Source organism: Gekko japonicus, unplaced genomic scaffold, assembly GCF_001447785.1.
Source record: "Gekko japonicus isolate JY-2015 unplaced genomic scaffold, Gekko_japonicus_V1.1 scaffold1251, whole genome shotgun sequence".
Lineage (NCBI taxonomy): Eukaryota > Metazoa > Chordata > Lepidosauria > Squamata > Gekkonidae > Gekko > Gekko japonicus.
Genome location: NW_015168084.1, coordinates 27,135 through 50,313, shown reverse-complemented (window position 1 = coordinate 50,313; position 23,179 = coordinate 27,135). Strand labels below are relative to the sequence as shown.

At 44.3% G+C, this 23,179-nt stretch overlaps 1 protein-coding gene across 1 annotated transcript in view; it reads right to left on the bottom strand.

The window, feature by feature from the left end:
- MED30 (mediator complex subunit 30) overlaps positions 1–23,179 on the bottom strand; it is a 29,872-nt gene that overhangs the window by 1,290 nt on the left and 5,403 nt on the right. The window contains exons 3-4 of the mRNA XM_015414704.1: positions 14,890–15,048; positions 13,958–14,068 (exon numbers count right to left, since the gene is read on the bottom strand). Of these exons, the coding sequence (XP_015270190.1) occupies positions 13,958–14,068; positions 14,890–15,048 (270 nt within the window). The remainder of the gene's footprint in view (positions 1–13,957; positions 14,069–14,889; positions 15,049–23,179) is intronic.

Sequence of the window (23,179 nt, the reverse complement as noted above, 5' to 3'; positions counted from 1 at the left end):
AGAAAACTAACACAAAACAATCCTGCTGCCACAGTGATTATAGGAATAAGTCATCTCGGCGATCCGTATTGCTGTGAATTAAAACCGTTGCCACAGAGCTGTTGTTTTTACATGACCATGAAATGATATCAAAGAGCTTTTTGGCATCGCGGAGACCAGGAATTACTGCTCGGCCTCCACGATCGCCGTGATTGAGTGCAGAGTAAAGGACTGGAGCGTTTTGCAATTTTCTCTCACACAGCGTGATATCACTTAGGTCTTTCGGCATAAAAAAATACATCCTTGTCCGTCCCCCCCCCCAACCCAGCTGTTTTATATTCAAGCCCCCAAATTAATAATGTTCCATTTGGCTTGGCCAGCACCTCTGCCTCTTAGGTTAGCAAGCTCAATTTGGATTTGCGGTCGAAGATAGGAGCCAGGCCAATTCAGGAACATTTGACACGATGAATGCACTTCCTGGGGAGCCACTCTTCAGATTTTAGTGCTACACACTGCGTAACTTTTCCTCTGAACGGCCCCTATGGGATTTTCTTTGGGCTCTGAAAAGAATCTGACAGCATGCTGTGACTTTTTAAACCTCCTGGCTTCCAGTATTCTTTATTTTGTTTTTGTCCCATTCTCTCCCCCCCTCCCTCCCCCCGAACGTTTGACATGGTTCACAATGTGGAGAAAACACTTCTGCAATGTACTCCACGACTGCAGCTGAGCTGCTGGCGATTCTGCATGGGACGTATTTAAAACGTATTCTGTTGTATAGTAAAAAAAAAAAAAAACTTGAAAAAAAAGACCTAAAATGCTTGATGCACAAGTTGATTGGGAGAACAACTGGAGTCACCCTCGCTTTGCCGCACCGCAAGTATGTATACCAAAGACCCCAAAAGTAAACTGGCCCACTGTGCATGGGAACAATATTTAAGACAAACCATCGAAGAAATACAGCAACCAGAATGAGAAAGCATAAACTGATAGGAAGGATCACAATGCACTCCTGGGGAACTAGAGATCCAGACAGCTGAAAGGAAGTCAGCAGCTCTAAGCCAGGGGTTAGGCTACCTGGGGGGGGAAGTGTCAAAAACAAACCATGAATTATTGTCTGCAATGAGATTGGTGTGCTGGCAAAATGGTGGTCAGGAGCAGAGAGGGGGACATGAGGATCGTACTTGGCCGGACACACGGGGGGCAAGCTGGGCCCCTGCAGTGTTGCAGTCTGGGAAGTTCCCACTCTGGGACTGAGAAGCCATGACAATCCTAAACCATGCCGGGTGCCTATACTGCTGCCCCTAGTGGCACTAACAGACTTGCCTCGGTGTCACTTGGGACAGCCCTGGGTGCCAAAGCAAATGTTCTGGTGTGGCACACGTGCTGGAACTGCCTACCCCCTGTTCTAAACCAGTTACCCATCCCAAAACATCCCTGCTAGATGCCTGGTAACCTTTGTTCAAAAATGCCCAGGAGGAAAAGCAAAGAGTTATGCCCCTTTTCCTGTATCTGACAGTGGTCAGTCTATTTAACCTCTCTCTTCTTTCCACACCCAGTTCTCCAGCCTAACCCCAAATGGTTTGCATTCACAAACCCCTTTGCCATCTTCAGGGAGTCCAGTGAATTCTCTTTTTTCTGGCCTCTTGAGGTACAGTATCATATTTCTGACTCATCTACAGACTGCTATCTGTAAACATTTCACCAACGTGATGCAATTTAGCCAATTATTCCTCATGTACTGTTTTCTCCTCCACTACCACGATCTGCAGCTATGATAAACATTCGGTAAATATAACCTGTTAAGATAATTTTACTAGAAGAGAAGAAGAAGAGAAGAGATTGGATTTATACCCCGCCCTTCACTACCCAAAGGAGTCTCAGAGCGGCTTACAAACACCTTTCCCTTCCCCTCCCCACAACAGACACCCTGTGAGGTAGGTGGGGCTGAGAGAGCTCTTGACAGAAACTGCTCTTTTTCAAGAACAGCTCTTATCAGAGTTACGGCTTGCCCAAGGCCATCCAGCCAGGTGCAAGTGGAGGAGTGGGGAATCAAACCTGGTTCTCCCAAATTAAGAGTCCGCGCACTTAACCACTACACCAAACACTACACCAAACTAGGCATCTAATCTTTGGTTCTTGTATCCTGCTTCCAACACTGGACTTAAATACTTTACTTTCACTGAAGTGCCTTGTGGTGTAGTAGTTGAGAGCAGCAGACTCTAGCCTGGAGAACTGGGTTTGATTCCCCACTCCGCCACATGAAGCCTGCTGGGTGGCCTTGGGCCAGTCAGTTCTCTCAGAGCTCTCTCAGCCTCACCTGCCTCAGAAGGTACCTGTTGTGGGGAGAGGAAGGGAAGGAGATTGTAAGCTGCTTTGAGACATCTTAAGGCAGAGAAAAGTGGGGTATAAAAACCTCCTCCTGCTCTTCTTAGTTTTTCTTTTAGGATTTCTCTTGCTCTGCACCACTTTATTCTTCTTGTACCATAAACAGCAGCTGTATTAGGTAAGCAGAAAAATGCTGCAAGGAATAGCTACTTGTTGCCGCTACCACCAGAATTAGACATAATGTGATTCTTCTTTGTCTACTAATACTTAAAGGTACCCAAAATGTAGATACATTCCTTGATCTTTTGGGGAAAGTTGACTTCTAGCCACCAAGCTTAGTTCATTTCTGGAACTGTATTTTGCAGTGAAGCCCTCACAGCAAAATTACAATGAAATATCTATTTTCCCAGTTTTAGAGAGAAAGTTACCTTGGAAAAACCCTCCAATGGAGTAATACTTTCAATTTGTCTGGACAATTTTTCTCTTCTTTCCCCACTTAAGAAACCTCGTAAGATTTCTCTTTTCTTCTCCCCGCATTTTGCTATACTTTTTGAGAGCGCTGAGGAGGTAACTTTTAAAGATAGAATTTGGTTTTTAAAAAAAACCATCCTGAAGAACTTAAATCATGAATGAGTCAATTTAGAAACCCCACTGAGGTAAGAGGACGAGCCAGGAGTGTACGATTTCAGTACTAGTCCACCTGGAGAAAAGGTTTTAAGTTAGTTAACTGTATAATAGTGATTAATACATATTTCTTTTCCTGAGGATGTGAATTTTTTTCCTTGCTGCACTCCCTCCTTTTTCAGCTTCACGAAAAGACAAGGAAGGCTTCTGTGCTTGCATTTTGCTGTATATATGCCATAATTTTATTCCAACTGGTGTATTTAAAACCAGCAGTGCAAAACAGCTTTGTTAATTCCTACCAAAAGTGTATGTACGACCGACCGCTATAACAGCTGTCAGCTGTAACGGAGTGACAACCACAGTGATTCATGGAGATGTGGTCCCTGGTGAGCGGCACAAAATAGTGCTGGGCTTTGTTATGGTCTCATATAAGGAAGAAAGTCCACAACTAGGAGGCCAATTCGCCACCTGGAAATCATGGCTAAAATCTACCAGACAATGGAAAATTGAAAAAGGATGCAGCTACTGGGGCTAGTAACCTACCCTTTCTTCATGCTTCTCCCCATTGCCTCAGTCATGTAAGCCTTGGTAACAAAGTCAAACTACTGTAATATACTCTATGTAGTAGCCTTGAAGACTGTTCAGAAACCACAGTAAGTTCAAAATGCAACGCAAGGGATCTGTCAGGGACTTACTGGACCAACCACAGATCAAGCCAGTGTTACTACAACTACGCAAGTTGTCAGTAGATTTCTGAGCTCAACTCAAGTGCTGGCTTTAACCCTTAAAACCCTAAATGGTTTCAGAACAGAGTATCTGAACTGCTGACTCCACTTGCCTTCCTACAGGAAATGTCTTCAGTCAAGATTAGAACTGCACGCTTGTGTGTGGGGTGTTTTTGAATACCACTTCTGGACTATACAGTCCTCTCCGACAGGAAGAAAGGCAGATGCAGGTTTTACAGGCTTTTCTGTCAGAGTTGAGGATGCTTCTTTGCTAGAAAGCCTATTGGAGAGACTTGATTGGGTGACGGCACTGTTGTTTCAAACATACTTCGGTAGGTTTCTTGGCTTATTGAGCTTTATGGATGTTTTAGATAGATAATGACTAGTCTTTACTTACTATAGAGCAGTGATGGCGAACCTTTTAGAGACCGGGTGCCCAAACTGTGACCCAAAACCCACATTTATCACAAAGTGCCAACACGGCAATTTAACCTGAATACTGAGGTTTTACTTTAGAAAAAACAACAACTCATACATTAACTTAAGATGATCCAAACAAAGTAAGGAAAGCAATCCCAAATGCTTTCGTTTACTTAAAATTATTTGGCAGAGAATTCAACACTTTAATGATGGTCTGGGCCTGGCTGGGGCGATGGCGCGTGTGCCCACAGAGAGGGCTCTGAGTGCCACCTCTGGCACCCGTGCCATAGGTTCGCCACCACTGCTATAGAGTAAAGACAACTAAGTGGTCTCTAGATCAAATCAAGCCTGAACTCTCCCAAGAAGCTAAAATGACTAAACTGAGGCTGTCATGCTTGGTCACCTGATGAGAAGACAAGAGTCGCTGGAGAAGACAATCATGCTAGGAAAAGTGGAAGGCGGCAGGAAAAGAGGAAGACCCAACATGGATGGATTGACTCAGTCAAGGAAGCCACGGCCCTTGGTTTGCAGGGCTGTTAACGATAGGAAGGTTTGGAGGACATTAATTCATAGGGTTGCCATAAGTCAGAAACGACTAGACAGCACTTCACTCACACACACACACACACAGAGGGTAAAGTATTGCAATACTTCATCTGCTATAAAGCCGCTTTGAAGACTCTTAGGTGGAAAGGCAGCTTAGAAATACTTAGGGTATATCTTACCCCTATCCTTCAATTCCACTGCACTAAGTTTCAAGCCTTCTTCTACCCTAAGGATTCTTCATCCAACACAAGAGCTACTTAAGTTGGAGGAAGACTCCTTCAGCTGGAACCACCCCACCATAAATAAAAGTGTCAAGAACCTAGTTACCCGAGTTCACAGCAGAAGATATGATCTCAAACAACAGGGCTTTAAAGAGTATCGATACTAAATGTGATATAGTTTTCTATGGATGCACTCAGGTGTTACAAGCAAATTCTGGTTTCCCCTGATGGGAGTGGACCTGGGTTATTTGTGGGCTCAAATACTCTCCTCTCCCAAACTTTCCCTTGCACAGGGAGCCAACACTGCAGACTTCCCAGTTAGAACTCACTGCAATTTATTACATTATACTGAAGATTTTCTACTTCAACCTTGGCTCTGAGCTCAAGGGGAGCAGAAAGAGGAAAGAAGGGTGTGCACATAGCCAAGAATAAACCAGGCACGGTCCTTGTCATGAACAAGCCGCAGCTTGTTCGTGACATCCTAATCCAATGTCTATGGTTTCGCTCCATCTCCATAAACCCCCTGAGGGTTTGCATATTAGCCAGTGGAAGGCGAGCACCATAAGATACAGCAAAGCCTTCTCAAATACTTGTTGAGAAAGTCGGGATATAAATATTGTAATCAAATAAAAAAAGAAGAAGAGCGAAGTTGGCGTTTGGTGGACTCGCTTCCACATGCCTAATTAAGCGAGAGAAGCTTCCCGAGTCTGGCTGCGGCAAGCTGGAGCCCCCCTTTTTAATTTTAAAAAAAGAAAGCTTCTTTTGGCAGAAGAAAAACTGACACATTTTAATTATTCAGATGATGACAGCAACGTCTCAGTAGGCCTTCCAGATTTATTCTCAGAGATGTTGCCTCTAACTGCTAGCACTGTAAGACAGCCCCACTCTTTGGGGGGAAAAAACCACACACACGTACACACAGAGCGATATTTCTGTCCCTCATCAGCACCAAAACAGTGCTGTTGATAGGGAACAAGCCAATAAAGATTTACAGTACTTTCAGATGTGACCGAACCAGTCTTGGGTCAATGTATGGAGTAATATATTGAGATCTGGCATTTGGAAAAAAATATCGTTTGCTTCTGCTATGCTACCTGCGGCCTCGGTGATGTTGCTTTAGAGGTAGCACAAGCTCTGAATTAAAGAAAAAAAGGGGGGGGGAAGCTGATGACAAAGCATAACGCAGAATGGCTTTTAAGCAAGAGGCAATTATGACTCCCAGTTAAGTTAATGCATTTCACTGCGTAATTGGATCAGGCCCTTTCATTGGCGGAAAAGCACAAATTAAATATTGACCCAGAAACTGTAAGTACAGTCCACTTATACCATGTGTGCTTAATAATGTTCCTAATTGACAAAAGTTGGACATTTCCTGTAACAAAAAGCAATTATTGAGATTTCTGCCCAACAACAGATCGGTTTCCAAACTGGGCTGTAGAGGTGATCGACAGAGACACAAAATGGACACTGGGGGAGTCTCTCTATAAACTTGAAATCTAAACACACACACCCCCCCCCCATGGAATTAAAGCTCCCCAAAGTAACAGGAACAACACCTGAAGCTATAAGAAAAGAATGTCAACTGAACTGGTCCCCACTGGTGGACCTCCTGATGGCACCTGGTATTTTTGGCCACTGTGTGACAGAGTGTTGGACTGGATGGGCCTTTGGCCTGATCCAACATTGGCATCTCTTATGTTCTCTTATGTTCTTAACTCTCAGTAGCTGTTGGGGGCTGCTATGGAACCACAACAATATTGCCAAACCTGATATAAGCAAAGTGAGGGAGAGGAGGAGGAGTAGACTGTGAGGTCAAAACAGCCTAGAAAATACACATAGACACACACACAATCCTCTGGTGGAGGAGTACTCCTTGAGGACAGGCCCAGCAGTGACTACTGGAAATTTACTATATACACAACTCAGTCTGCTCCAGTAAGAGCAGCCACCATGTAACCTAGCCCAGCCTGGCCTGTCAGCAGCCACCATGCAACCGGGCCAAAGCACCACCCAGCATGGCACTGGCCGCCATGTAGCCCCGCCAGACATTTCCCAGTGACTAGCTGCCAGGGATATGGAAGGAGAGAAATCTGAAAATAGCAGGCAGATAAAGGTATGTTGGCTGGTAGATGGAAAGGAGAAAAGGAAGCAGGAAAGGGGGAGAGGTTATGGATGCTGCCAGGTAAGGAAAAGAAGAAACGCTAGGGATCTGGATTTTTCTGTTTCTCTAGGTAGGGGAAAGAGCAAATAGTGGGGGAAGGGGATACAGAGGACAATGAGATGGCATCCACAAGTCCTCGTGGGTCCCCTACTTTTAGAGCTCAGATTCTAATTCAGAAAGTCCCGGATCTAGGCTTATAGGAATCAATTTCCATGGATTTGCTCACATTTTCCTATTTCAGTTCTGTTCCAAAACGAGGTACTGTGCAGTTAGCTCTGAAGCATGGTTGGAATCCATGGTTAGAAGCTAATTATGAACGGTGGCTCACTATTGTTAGCAGTCAGCTATACAATTTTAACCTCAGTAGCACTGAATATGGAAAGAAGACAGAAATTTGAGCAGGAAAAAGAAGCTGTGTGGAAGCCCAAGTAGGAAAAGGAGAAAGCCAGAGGGAAAGAATATTCCAGCCATTCCAACAGAGAAAATATCTTATAGGAAAGTTTTCATTTGGAAAACTGAAGAAGTTCTGAGGGGAAAATATTTTTTCTCACTTTCCCCCAGTTTTGTTCTAGGCAGTAGTAAGAAGGGGAATTAGGTGAGATCGAGTTAAAGCGGTGGCTGGGTCCCAGCCTGTGTACATGCTTCAGTGTACACCAAATGTATGTGTCATGTCTTGTATCTTTAACAAGCACGTTAATAGGATACATCTGATTCCTATACAGGAAGCGATAAAATGTGAGGGAAAAAATGTGCTTGTGTGAAGCCACCCTTAATTCTGACCAGTATTCTAGCCTCTGAATTGCCTCTCTTCAGTTTAAAGTTTTGGTCCTGATGTTGTGGCAGTGGGAAGAGCCATCAAGTCACAGCCGACTTAGGGTTTTCAAGGCAAGAGATATTCAGGGGTGGTTCACTGTTGTCTGTAGTAACCCTGGACTTCCTTACATAAGAACATAAGAGACGCCAATGTTGGATCAGGCCAAAGGCCCATCCAGTCCAACGCTATGTGTCACACAGTGGCCAGAAATACCAGTGCCATCAGGAGGTCCACCAGTGGGGCCAGGACATTAGAAGCCCTCCCACAGTTGAACCCCCCCCCCCCAAGCACCAAGATGACAGAGCATCACTTGCCCCAGAGCACCTATCTACACCTTGTGGCTAATAGTCACTGATGGATCTCTGCTCCATATGCTTATCTATTTGTCCCCCATCCTTGCCTGTCCCCCATCCAAGTACTGACCAGGATCAACCCCGCTTAGCTTCTGAGATCAGGCTAGCCTGGGCCATCCAGGTTCTGACAATGGCGCCCGAAACAGTTTGGGCTTTCCTTAAAAAGAGACTGTCGGTGCAACATTTTCCTGGGAGTAAGCCCCACTGAACAGACCTGAGTAGGATTCTGAGTAGACCTCCTTAGGACCGTTCCCTGTGTGCCAAGAAAACCTGAGTATTGCTTAAATCCAGGAGTACAGCATACCCTTCCTATGACACTAAATGGTTATTAAAAGACCACAAGGATCTCTTGATGTGTACAAGCAGACAGCTGCAAGAAAGATAATGGAAAGAAGTACCCTTTCAAACACTTCCCAGCAAGGGAAAGACTGAAATGAAGGGAGTAATTTCATATATAGAGCAAAAGGGTATTTTATGCCTAACTCAAAAGAAGAAAAAAATACATTTATTATCTTTGGTGTCTGTTGTAAGCATTTCCGTCTGTGCCTCTCACGTATGACTGCAGTCAGGCTAAACTACAACTAGGGAGAATCGTTGCAAGGTTTCTTCCGTACACATTAATAAATATTCATTCATAGCCCAGGCTCTAGAAAATTCAAACCTGTCCTTTAAAAATTATTATTTTTTAAAAATCTGGAGAATATAATGCGGTCTTTAAAAAGTGCAAAGAATAGCTGGTTGGTGCTGATGCTTCAAGGCACAAATCTCCATGCAGCCAGACTCCTGCGCTAGTTCTGTTTGCTGAAGGAAGAAGTTAGGCTCCATCATAAACATTTATGAAATTCCTTTTTACAAGATCACACCAAGGAGGATGATAAACAAATTAGCATTCAGCTACAACAACAAGGGCAAAAACATGCCATAAAGCTATCAATAAACCCCCCGAAAAACAGACAGGGAAAGCATATTAACAGTTAAAGACTGCATATAACTGAGGATAAATTCATGTTATATTAAATCTTCCTATATATATGATGTTATACCATTCGGTTAGAGAAAATGGGAGGGGGGGAGGAATGACAGTTGCTTTTCTTTAAAATTCACATCCTGTAGTCATCTCCTCCCCACACTTCTCCCCCCCCTGCGCCTAGGCAGACTGCCTGCACGGAAAGGCTTTCAGAGCACCCGTTTCCTTACTAATTGGCAGTGACAGAAGCAGAAAATGTCAAAAAACTTCTTTTCCCCCCAAAGCTGAGCTTCACTTTCCCCCCAAGTTGACTTTAATTACTTAAATAGATATAAACACAAAAGTGAGCCCCGGGGCGGCACCTTCAAAAACAAATCCACACAGCGGTTTTCTTGCAGCATAAGCTCTTGTAAAATACAACCTACTTCATTAGATGCATGGTTTGCTCTCTGCTGTTTGTTTCTGATTCAATTCCAGTAGCATCTTAGAGACCAACAACATTTTTTTTTTGGGGGGGGATAAGAGTTCAAGCTCCCTTCGTCAGATTTCAGGAGCTCTTTCTTGAAAGCTTATACCTGAAATTTATCTCGTTAGTTTCTAGACGTGAATCTGGCTCTTCTGCTGCAGACTGACAGGGGCTACCCTCATGAAACTTTGCTTCTGATGGTTCCATGGAAAAGTAATTTGAGGTGCCCATTTGACCTTTGCTCAGAAAGGTCACAGACATCGCCTCTGGTGCTGCATGGCCTTTTGTTCCCACTATTCGCATATTTCCCCCCCCCTTTATGTCCTATATATCTGTCAGCTAAGGATAACACTTCCATGCATTAGATGAACAGGCTCTAGACCACGAAAGATTATGCCATGCTGCCACCTGTAAGCCTTTTAAGATGCTACAAGCCTCCTCCTCTTCTGTTTTCACCGTCACCAACTGACACCGCCACCCTAAACAGAGTAACATGCTTCGGTCAATGGACTTTGAACGATATAACTCGGTTTAGGATGACACTGTAACTTAGCTTCCCATTGGCAAACTGATAAAGGCTACTAAGAAAAAACATCAACTTCAAGTATAGGTTAATTGGGTCTGAACTTGCTGAGAATGAGAGGGGAAAAGCTTTTGGGGTTGTAGTGAATAGCTCGATGAAAACGTCAACCCAGTGTGCTGCAGTGGTGAAAAAGGCAAACTCTATGTTAGGGATTATTAGGAAAGGGATTGAGAATAAAATAGCTACTATTGTAATGCTCCTGTATAGACATATGGTGTGGCCTCATTTGGAATACTGTGTACAGTTCTGGTCACCACATCTCCAAAAGGACATTGCAGAGATGGAGAAAGTACAGAGGAGGGCAACAAAGATGATTACGGGGTTAGAGCACCTTCCCTATGAGGAAAAGCTGAAGAGTCTGCACTTTTCATTTGAGAAGAGAGACATAAGAACATAAGAGAAGCCAATGTTGGATCAGGCCAATGGCCCATCTAGTCCAACACTGTCAAACAGTGGCCAAAAATACCAGGTGCCATCAGGAGGTCCAGCAGTGGGGCCAGGACACTAGAAGACCACCCACTGTTGCCCCCCTAAGCACCAAGAATACAGTGCATCACTTGCCCCAGACTGAGAGTTCCTATCTAGACCTTGTGGCTAATAGCCACTGCCCACTGATGGATCTCTGCTCTATGAGCTTATCTAATTCCCTCCTGAAGCTGTCCATGCTTGTAGCCATCACCACCTCCTGTGGCAGTGAATTCCATGTGTTACAAGTGGGAGACATGACAGAGGGTTTATAAAGTGATGCATGGGATGGAGAGACTTGACAAAGAGAGCTTTTTCACCCTCTCCAAAATACCAGAACTTGAGGGCATCCAATGAAGCTGATGGGCAGTAGGTTCAGGATGGACAAAAGGAAATACTACTTTACAGAGAGTAATTAAAATGTGGAGTTTGGTGCCAGATGGTAGCCACAGGAATAAACAGCTTGAAAAGGGGATTAGATAGATTCATGGAGAATAGTGGCTACTAGCCATGGTGACAGAGGGGAACCTCTGCATTCAGACGCACTAATCCCAGAGCCAGGAGGCACACATCAGCCTTAGCCTCTATGCCCTGCTGCTGGCCCTCCAGAGGAACTGGCTGGCCATTGTGTGAGACAGGATGCTGGACTAGATGGACTATTGGTCTGATCCAGCAGGGCTCTTCTTATGTTCTTATTAAATAAAATGTCCTATCCAGATCAGAGAACATATTTTAGACATTTCTATCCCATACACTCAACCCACAATGAATGGGGCTTGAAGAATACGTTCCTACTGGACTGTGCCCATTTTGCCCACATTTCCTCACCATATTCAGAAATTTTCTTATCGTATAAGGCCCTTGCACAGTTTTCCTCCAGCATCAATCATTGCAAGCTGAAGGATAAGTTGCACAAATAGACAGCTCAACACGTTACCCTGTCAACCAATCTGGATCCTCATAATAAATGCTAATCTGTCAGCCGTATTCACTTGGATGATAATTTGCAATTGTAAACTTACACTGAAGCAGAAAATTCGATTCCATCTTTAGCATAAAGGACACATTCCCCCCTGAAATTCTGACAAAAAGGCACACGCGCTTATCCTTGCTGCAGACTCGTGTTTCGTTAGTTATGTTTAATGTTCAAGAAAGGTGTTTGTTTTATTACCGCTTTAAGCACAAAGCTTCTGTTCAGCCATCAAGTTTAAAACAACACGACCCAACGCTTTGCAAACATGGCCTGACATGTTTTGGGCCACAAGTGGATACCTTTGAAAGACAGGTAAAACGTAGTCTGCTCTTAGACTGCCCACAAAGTCCCATCAGGGTGTCTGGGACTTGAACAGGGAACTTGTTAGCCTGGGGCTGGAACCTAACTAAGTGAGCTGTACGTGCTCCATTAGGCAGGCAGATCAAGAGTTTTATGGCAGAAAAGCATCCACAGTACATTATGCCCAATGCTGTCCAACCCCTTAAAGAAGCTTGTCTGGTGGGCACATGAGAGATGGCCTCTTTGGTGGCAGTCCGACGATGACAGAACAACCTCCCCAGGGAGGTATGGCTGGCACCCTCGCTTCCGATCATTCGGTGGCAGTTAGGACAGCACTTGATTCATTTAGTTTTCCTATTTTGTGGCTGTCTTAAATTGTGATTTCTAAATTGCAATTTGTATGCATTTTTATGGTTATTGTTTTGTTTACATTGTGAACAGCCCTTTGAGTTCTGTAAGGTAGAAAGGCTGCTAATATAAATGTTTTAATAAAGAAAAAAAATAAAAGCATTCTCCACACACAGAAATGAATAGGGACATACACCATCAGCTCCTGCGAATAGGTTAAGACGCTGAGCTGCAGACCGGAAGGTCTGTAGGTCGGCAGTTCGAGACCCTAGGGCCGCGTGACGGAGTGAGCTCCCGTCTCTGGCCCCAGCTCCTGCCAACCTAGCAGTTCGAAAGCAAGAAACTGCAAGTAGATAAATAGATACCGCTTCGGTGGGAAGGTAACAGCATTCTGTGCGCCTCAGCATTTAGTCATGCCAGCCACATGACCATGGAAATGTCTTTGGTCTGCGCTGGCTCTCCGGCTTGAAAACGGAGATGAGCACTGCCCCCTAGAGTCAGATTCGACTGGCTTTTGAGCAAGGGAAACCTTTACCTTTTACTTAGGAAGTCTCTGGATCAGACAGGCCTGGCCATCTACCCTCATAGGCTTAAAGAGCAATACTGTCTGTCGGCTGCACTTCAGCCTGCAACTGACCTCAAGGATCCTGGGGCTAGTGAACGCAGAGTTCCGGCCTACGTTTGTGCCCATAACCCTGGCATTAGTCATCATTTTCAAGACACATACACACATGCCCTTCCCACAATAACCCTCCTTCGGCCTCGAGATGCTGAATGGAAGTTTTATATACAGTAATGTGAATGTCAAGAAGCAACAGGTTAGGCAACAGATGTAACTGGGCCACCTTCACTCCAGATGTAACTTGAGCCACCTTCGCTACAGCCAGGTGACACTCGTCCATGAACCCTTCCATAATAATCAAGCCACGTGGCCGGTAAACAAGAATCACTGAAATTTCTCCAAAGAATAAAAGCAAGGCATAAAACCAACCAGTTGGAGCAAAGAAATAAGGATGAGCAACAGAACAGTTTATGCTGATGGAACAGATTTGATGACGGTTCTGGATGTCTTATAAACCACCTTGGGCTCACTTGTTGAAGAAAGGTGATGCATAAACATTTTAAAATAAAATAATGTTGTACAAATGTGGGCTCGAGAGACTCATGGGGGAGGGAATCCCCCCTCCACTTTCTCGCCAGGCCCAGGATGGCTTCTGGCGTTTGCTGCAGCTGCTGCCAGGCCCGCCATGGGTCCTAGGCTCTGCCACAACTGCTGCTGGGCCAGCACAGCTCCTGGAATCTGCCACAGCCACCAACGACCATGTTCACTTCCTTCCAGGAACTCTTTTGAAATCAAGATATCTGCTAAGGAACGTTTCCCTGTCTGCCCTGGAGATAGCTTGACAGGAGGCAGGGATATCTGGGGGAAATTTAAAAAACAACCCCCAAATGTATTTTTTGGAAGATGTCAGATTTTTTTGCAAACCTGGGGGTTGTCCCAAGTTTGCAGAAACACCTGTTTCGGGTGATCGTGACCCTGATCCACTGCTTTAGATATCTACAGATGTGGACCACGCTCGAAAAATGGATATATAGATGTGAATCAAAGGCATATTCTAGGCCGTTCAAGTAAACTGCCACAGAGCTGCATTAGCTACATACAAAATGTATGCATGGAAATTGCTACCTTATTCACTTCCATGATTTCCCTTCTCTCTTCGCTAGCAAAGTGAAGCTGACTGGCTGCTCCGCGGTCATCGTGCTTGGAGCCGTCTTCTTCAACATAAGGAATGAGTTGCTAAAATGAAAATAAGGCTTTTTATAGAAAACACACTGGCAACTTCTTGTAGAATTAGGAATGAAAAATTAGTTTTGTGTGTTCTTAAAAAGAAAAGAAAAGGAGAGTGAGGGAGAGACAAGAGAGTTCACCGCGATAGAAAGGCAAAGGAACTCCAGTGTTTGAACTGCATGGTTAACTTTCAGATATTTTAGGAAATTTGACAGCTACTCTTTTGCAAATAATTATTCTGTGAAGCTTTATATATATATTATTACATAAGTAAAAGGTTAAAATATGTTGAATTTAAAAGCACTTTGGTTAGAGCAAGGAACAAAAGAAAACGGTTCTCACTACGGGTGGAACGACATATTATGTGCAATTTCACACTCTTTTGTATTGAGTTCTTATTTTTATACAGTGCAGTTGCTGGAAGAAACTGTAATTTAAAGGGGGAAAATAGTATTGGGGGGAGTGGTTTCTTAACCCTTTGCCCTTTTCTCTTGCTGAAAATCACCCTCCCCTTCCTTGCTTGTATTTTACCTGCCAGGGAAAACTGGCCATGTAGCCATAAAATTTCCCCAGTGGGGCCAAAAGCAGGCATGTGGAGGCACTTTCCCTGCCAAGGAAGGAAGAGGATTAAGAAAATGCTGCCATACAAGTCTTTTCCTTTAAACTGCAGCTCCAGCAGCTGCGCTATATAAATCTGAACAAAAGGAGTTGATAAAAAAAAAGGATTGCAGAAATACATACAGCCTCCACCCCTATGTCTTCATGTTATGGAAATATAAAACACAATTCCAAACATTTACCTCTACAGGAGATACTTCTCTCCCACTTACCTCTATGGGAATAGGATCAAGCCCCGCACAGTTCTCGTTGCATTTGTCATAAACTAATCTCAGTTTCCTGAAAAGTATCGAGAGTTGACGGAGGTGCTCTTGCAGCTTCCCTAGCCTGTCTTGATATGTGCCTGTATGATAGGTTACGCCATTTGGAAGCTGGAGAAATCAAGCATTAAAAAGGAAGAAAGAGACAATAAAAACCAAGGTCATATTTCATTAATTTTCCAAAATAAATTAATATTGAAATATTAAATACCAATTGTGACAGACTGGGCCTGCATCAGCTGGCGGACCCCACTCCACCCACCCCTACTTTGCCTGACCTGGCACCTGAAGGGCTGTTTCACTCCACTGCCTCAGTGTACTGCTGCCACCGCTGTCCCTGTCTTGGGCTCTGGTTAGGCGTGACAGCCTCCTAACCTCCCTCTGGTGACACTAGGAACCTGCCTCGGGCTTCCCAGGACTCTTTGGGGCTTCCCTGGAGAGCTGGCAGCTTGCCATTTTACCACTTTTCTCCTCCTCAGGGATCCCCTGACCCACTCCTAGCATTTTCAAATGGTGGGGGAACTATGTGGTACAGAGGGCCTTCACTTCTTCAACAATTAAGGCTGCCAAGTTCCCCGGGGGGGGGCGGGGGTTTGCCCACCCAAAGGGCCCCCAACTCCCAGTCCAGATCAGGCCGGCGGGGGGAACCCTGCCCCCAAAGTGCCCGTTTTGGGACGTCATCACGTTGGGCACGTCGCCAGCCTACGCTCTAGCAATCAGCCTGAAAACTCTATGGTACCATCTCCCGGACCAGGAACAACTCTCCCCCGCTGCACAACGTAAGTGACTTGGCAACCCTATCAACAGTCAAAGGATTTATTTAAAACTCTCAACTATTTACAGGCACATCAAAAGTGAACAGAAGAAACAAAACAATGTTGACAAAAAGGCTTCATCTCTCTCTCTCTCCTTTAAACTCATGCCCTATCTAGGCGGTATGCAGGGCAGGTACATTACTTCATTACTCTGGAGTAAGCTGGACAAACATATTTCCCAAAATGGCCTCCATCTCTGTCCTGGGAACGGGGCTATACCTGCCTCCGTCTCATACAAACTCCAACCGACCAACCGTCTGACTCCACCCCAAAACTCGATAATATAAGCAGCAGTTCCTGCCCAGGAACTGGCTCTCCCTCCTGCGGCATTTTGGGGCCGATCCTTGATGGATTTCCCGTCCTCTCTAGGGAGTTGCCCTCAGATTACTGGTTGGAGACAGGAGGGGAGGGGGGAATGAGGAGGAGATCAGGCCAAGGCCTACCTAAAGTTTGATAGTGTCCTCCTATCCAGTCCACACAAAGTTAAAACCACACACTTCTTTCTTTCAGCTTTAAGCATTCCTGGATATGTATGGCAAACACACACTTGCCTATTAATGCTAGTTGTAGAAATCATATTCAGTAGTTAGTTATTTTGGTGTCACCCTTCTTTGAAATAAAAACACCCATAAGAGATAAAAGCGCAATAAGAAGTAGCCATTAAAGATTAAAAACAGTTGCTTCAAAAGTTACCTGAAAGGCATGTCAAAATGTTTTCAGCTCATCCCCCCTCCCCAAGCTAAAAGCAGTTAAGAAATGGTGGGTTTCTTAGGGGGGCTTGAGAAGACCAGAGCCACTCCTACTCCCTGGAGATGTTATCTGGCACAAGAAACAGGAGGAGGAGGAGGAGACTGGATTTATACCCCCACCCTTCACTCGGAGTCTCAGAGCGGCTTACAAACTCCTTCCCTTGCTATCCCCACAACAGACACCCTGTGAGGTAGGTGGGGCTGAGAGAGCTCTGACAGAAATTGCTCTTTCAAGAACAGCTCTGACAGAACTATGGCTTGCCCAAGGTCATCCAGCAGCTGAAAGTGGAGGAGTGGGGAATCAAACCCGGTTCTCCCATCTGGAAGATCAAGAGGACAGGCAGCTTTGTATGGAAAAGTACCGTACAGGGTATGTGGGAGCTAGTCTATTTACAACAGTAGAAACACTGACTACATGTGTGCACAGCCAAATCAATCCATCGCCTTACAAAATCATTCAGTTATCTAAGACATTTAAACCCTGTTGTAGTAACATATATTTCCAGAGTGGCATGCAATTAAAAACAATACAAAACTAAAGACATTTTCTTTTAATTGACTGACACCTCACCTTTCTCCCCAACGGAGACCCGAAGCAGCTTACATCATTTACCTCTCCTCCATTTCACCTTCGCAAAAACCCCATGAGGTAAGTTAGACTGAGAGGGTGTGGCCGGCGCAAGGCACCCAGCAAGCTTCCACTGAAGAACTGGGATTCGAACCTGGGTCTCCCAAATCCTAGTCCAAAAACTCTAACCAGTATGCTGAGTCTCAATAATTCTTAATAAATTATTATAATTCTTAATAAATTATATCCTGTTTTTCTCCCCAGCGGGGACCCAAGGCAGTTTACATCATTCTCCCCTCCTCCTTTTTATTCTCACAACAACGCTGTGAGGTAGATTAGGCTGACAGTCTGTCTGTGTCTGGTCCAAGGTCACCCAGCAAGCCTGCAGAAGTGGAGATTCGAACCTGGGTCTCCCAGATACTAGTCCAACCCTCTTCACCACTACAACATAATAATAAGAGCAATAGCAACAACAGTTACAGTTCTGTTTGGTGCTAGGGAGACATTTGCTCAACTACTGACGTTCACATTTTAATGTTACCGGCTACCATTTTCCCTTCTTTCCAGAAGGCTCAGCTTGATGCCAGTTCCACCCAACATCACATAATCTATTCAAGCCTGCCTGGCATTCAGCACAAGACACAGATAAGCATCCCCAGGACTGAAGCCTGAAACAATTTCCCCTCCTTAACATCAAGCCTGATAAAGAGCTCTAGTAGGACACAAAAGTTTGTTGGTTGATTGATTGGATTTATTAAATTTCTACTCTGCCCTCCCGGCCGAGGTTGGCTCGGGGCGACTTACATAAAACACCTAAAATTTGAACATGTTTTGCATCATATCGGTTGGGGTCCTAAAATATGGCTTTGATTTTTGAACTAAAGGGGGGGGGGAACTCCTGTGACAACCATTCAATCAGCAGGTCCAGTTAAAACCTTAGTTAAAAGTTCACAGGAGAGCAAACAAAATATTCCAAGACTGAGGGAAATTGACCAAATGTTTGGGTGAACAAAACATCTTACCCTGGCATCTTTAAAAATAAGTTGGCAAACTTGGTGCTATGAGAACCCTCAAGAGGTGTCACCAAGCTTTGGCATTATAGCCAAAATGAACTTGCGCAGCACTCAGAATCTTATTGCTTAGATCTTTCGAACAAGTAAGGCAAACTGGCTTCAGTGGGATTTATTCCCATGTTTAGGATCAGGATATTACATGTAAATAAATTCCACTGAGCTCTCCAAATAAATATTCTTTGAATAACTGCGTCAAAAAAACGAAGATGAAAGTAAACCAGATAATCCATTCTCTCACACATTCTCATTTTTAAAAAAATGCACTCTAGAAACTTTAGTGCTAACATCATCATTTTTGTTTGGGAGGGTAATGGTGGGAGGTTACTCGTTTCTAAGAATTTGCATTGCAAAGAGAGGATCAAAGAAACTACCAGATGTCAAAGGCTTGTAAGAAATGCTGAAAGGGAGCTAAACAAACAAACAAACACAACATTTCAAAACACTCATCCCTCTACAAGTTCATAACTTATATTTGCTTCAGTGAGTAGGTTTACCCTTTTGTTGTTCAGTCGCACAGTCGGGTCCGACTCTTCGCGACCCCATGGACAAGATCTCGCCAGGCCCTCCTGTTTTCCGCCGTCCTCTGAAGTTTGCTCAATTTCATGTTCGTTGCATCAATGACACCGTCTAACCATCTCATCCTTTGCCGTCCTGTCTTCTTTGACCTTCAATCTTTCCCAGCATCAGGGTCTTCTCCAGTGAGTGCTCCCTTCTCATTTGGTGGCCAAAGTATTTGAGCTTCAGTTTCATTATCTGCCAAGGTTTACCCTAGTGAGGGCTAAACACAATCTGTCTTTTCAAATACCTGACTCAGATAGCCCAGGCTAGCCCAATCTCATTAGATCTCAGAAGCTAAGTAGGGTTGGCCCTGTTCAGTATTTGGATGAGAGTCCCCGACGGAAGCTCAGGGTCTCTATGTAGAGGAAGGCCATGGCAAACCACCTCTGTTTGTCTCCTGCACTGAAAACCCCACAAGGTCGCCGTAAATTGACTGCAACTTGACTGCACTTGACATACACACAGACCGATTTTCCACAAGCAGCCCCTGCGCTTCCCTTTCCCCTGATTGCATTCGTCAATTTCCCACTACTTGCTGCATGGCCACATTTTGACCCGCTGCATCCCCCGATTTCCCCCACACCTTTGCAATCTCAAATAACAAGGATTGCGAAGACGTGGGGGTAATCGGGGGATGCTGCAGGTCGGAACGCAGCCGCGCAGCAAGTAGTGGGAAACTGATGAATGCAAACGGGGGGGGGGAGGGAAGCGCGAGGGCAGTGCAGTTGCTTGTGGGAAATCAGTCACAATCACAATGACTCAATGAAGGCCAAACAATCCATCTACTGCAAGGTAAAAACACAGTCCTTGTCAAATATCAAGATCTATTCTAATTAAAGTATGCATTTTTTCATAAACAGCAGTTTTTGACAACTTCTCCAGTTCAGGAAAAAAGGGAAACTTGATATAATGAGGCAATCAAATGATGCACGTTTATGAAGGTATGGATCCTACTGAACTCACTAGTATTTATCTCTAAGTAAATCTGACTAGGACTGGGCTGTACAACAGCAAGCCTATCCATAATTACTGAGAAATAATTCCTATTAACTCTCTAGAACTTGCTTCAAAGTAAACCTGCCAGGATAAGGCTGCAAGAGAGCTTCAGAAGGATCGGTATAATATACTGAAGAGTTTTGTTTTTTTACAAGAAAGATACTTTTGATTTAGAGAGGTACACTGAATACTCAAAAGTGGGCACTGAACTCATACTGAACTTGATGGAGTTTCTGGAAGAGTGCCATAGATATGGCCATGTCGATCCATGCTACAGTAATCTTGAAGCTAGATTACTGTAATATCCTCTACAAGGAACTGCCCTTGAAGACAACTCAGAAGCTTCAGCTGGTACAGAACACTGCAGCTTGATTACTATCAGGAACTGGGCAGTATGCATATATTACCAGTGTTCCCTCTAAGCTGAGTTAAGTGTGAGCTAGCTCACAATTTTTTAGCCTCTGGCTCACACATTTTTGTCTTGGCTCAGGAAGGATGACTCCAGAGCAAACTAATTTATGCAGTAGCCAAATCACTTGCTCATAACTTTAATGCCAGTAGCTCACAAAGTAGAACTTTTGCTCACAAGACTCCACAGCTTAGAGGGAACATTGATACACCCATTCTACAGTTGCTTACCAATTATGTTCTCAGGCTCAATTCAGGGTTATTATCTACAAACACTTTCATGTCCTGGGACTAACTTTCCCAAAATGCTCTGCTCTGACAGTTTTACTCACCTGAGCAAGGTCTTTTGAAGGGCAACCCCATACATGGGCAAATTCACTACCTGCCCAGACTGTTGTGACTCCTACCTAGCGGAACAGCCTTGCCTGACAAAGGCAGGAAGGTCTCCCACGCTGCTGTCATTCCACAGAGTATATAAAATGCAGTTGTTCAAGAGGGCATTTCAATGAAGAGAGATCTGCACTGTTTTAATGTTTAATGTGGAAAAATTTTAGGCAGTTTTATTGTAACGTTTGTTGTTTTTTAATCTGCCTCAGGTTTCCGTGAGAAAGGCAGAGTACGAATGAACAGTTTCTCTTCCTCAAATGTATTTATTATAAATATTTATTAGCCACCTTTCTTCCTATGGAACCCCAGAATGCTTACAATATTAATAAAATATATTAAAAACATTTTAAATCTTACAGATTTTACAAATACAGCCTAATGCACCAGAACTTTAAACTATTACCATTAAAAATATATTTTCACAAATTAAACTAAACTGAACATAGCCAGAGTACAATCATAAAGAAGGAGAGATTACACCTTCAGTCGCTGTTTTGTGCATTAATTCTTAGATTGCGGGAATTGCATTTTTAAAAGTTCTTAAATTCAGATTTCTATTTTTGTATGTTATGACTGGTTTTTTTCCTTCTCTCCCTGACATATTATGCTTACTCTGTATGTTGGTCTTAAGATCGTAATAATAAAACTAAACTAAACTAATCATAAGGAAGACCAATTTCTCACTTCTGATGAGTAATTTCACCAGCAAAATTTCTATTGATTTACATAGTACCATACTGGCAAGTCCATAGCAATTAGCGTTAGAAGCTCTGGGTTGGGGAAATGGTGGTGGAAAGTGCTGTCAAGTCACAGTTGACTCATGGCAACCCCATGGGATTTTCAAAGCAAGAGACGATGAGAGGTGCTTTGCCACTGCGTGCCTCTGCGTCATGACCCTGGTATTCCTTGGAGGTAGGGATATGCAATTTTTTCTCTCTGTATTTTTCAGGTCAGGTCTATTGGACCTGAAAAAAAATCGGGATTCCCCCCCAAAAAACCCAGATCCCAATACCGGTAAAAAATTCGGATCCAGGATTTTTCAGAAATCCTAAATTTTTTCTGGTCCAATATACCCAAACTGAAAAATACAGAGAAGAAATGCAGCAGCAAAACTGCAAGAAACAGCTGACAGGTGGCTCAGCTGGGGCTCTTTTTGGTGGTCCCTCTAAACCAGATTGCCCAAAAGACCTCACGAAGCAGCTGATGCTTAGTGGAGAACTCCCCCCACAGGTTCAGCTGGGGCTCTCTTTGGCAGTTTGGTCAAACAGCCCAAAAGAACCCCAGCTAAGCTGGTGGGGAGAGTGCCCCCGGCTGTTTTGCGGGCTGTCTTCTGCAGTCCCTTTAAACACCCCCTGTTTAAAGGGACTGCAGAAGAAAGCCCAAAACAGCTGAGCGATGGGACTAATCTGCTCCAGCCCCTCAGCTGTTGTTCTGGGTTTCCCGGTAATTCCTGAATATATCCAGGATTTTTTCAGGGAATTTTTCCGGTCCTCCTGAAAAATCCCAGATACATTTGGGATGCTGAGATATACCCAAAAATACGGATAAGGTGTTTTTATATTTTCGGTTTGAGTAGACACGAATGCACACCCCTACTTGGAGGTCTCCCATCCATATATTAACCAGGACTGACCCTAGGGTTGCCAAGTATTATTTTCGCTGCAGCGGGGGACTCCTGGCTGGCGGCTGGAGAGAGCGCGCGTGCACCGCATCCACGTCACTCGGAAGTGACACGACCACGCCGGGCACGCGACCATCCAAGGGAAAAACATAGTTTTCCCTCGGATGACCGTGGCCCCGCCCCCAGTGTGCCTGGCATGGTTGCGTCACTTCCGGGTGACATGCACGTCAGGGTGGGGTTCCCCCCGGGGCCCAATCCGGTGGCGGTGGGGAACAGGCCTCTGGGGCGGGGTTTTCCCCGCCCCCCAGGGGGACTTGGCAAGCCTAACTGACCCTGCTTAGTTTCGAAGATCTGACGAGATTGGGCTCGTCTGGGATATCCAGGTCAGGTGGGTGGGGGAAAACCTGAAGAGTTTGGGTGTGGGGCCTGGGAAGGGCAGGGTTGGGGGAGGGACATCTGCAGGGTACGCTACCATAGAGTCTATCCTCCAAAGCAGCCTTTTCTCCAGAGGAACTGATTTCTGTCATCTAGAGATCAACTGTAATACCAGATCTCCAGGCCCCACCTAGATAAAGCATTCTTTATACATAAATTTAATACAGTGTCTCCTCATGGGTTAAATGTATCTCTGGAACTTAGTTCATTTTTATAGTGATAAGTAATGGTACTTGGATCTGAATTCTGTATCCATTTTTTCATTTTTTGATGGCTAATTTTTATTAATAATACCTTTATTGAGGTGTTTGTATCATCATACTTGTTACTATTGGACTTGTGAGCATGTATCTTATTTTGAAAATACCCCTTGAATTGTATGATTTGTTATGCTGTAAGTTTTAAACTGGGTTCAGAATCCAAGCAACTGCTTGACATTAGTTACTTTGTAAGATGGTGTAAGTACTGTATCTTTAAGTCCTTAGGGAACAGTAGTGCAGTTGTGCTTTATTAGAGAGGTCTTTCTGGGATGTTCCCATGGAGAACCAGAACAGCCATTTTTACATTATCTGACTTATGCATGGGTAAATTCAAGAGCTGTGGGTGAGTGCAGGAAATTTAGCCTTCTCTCT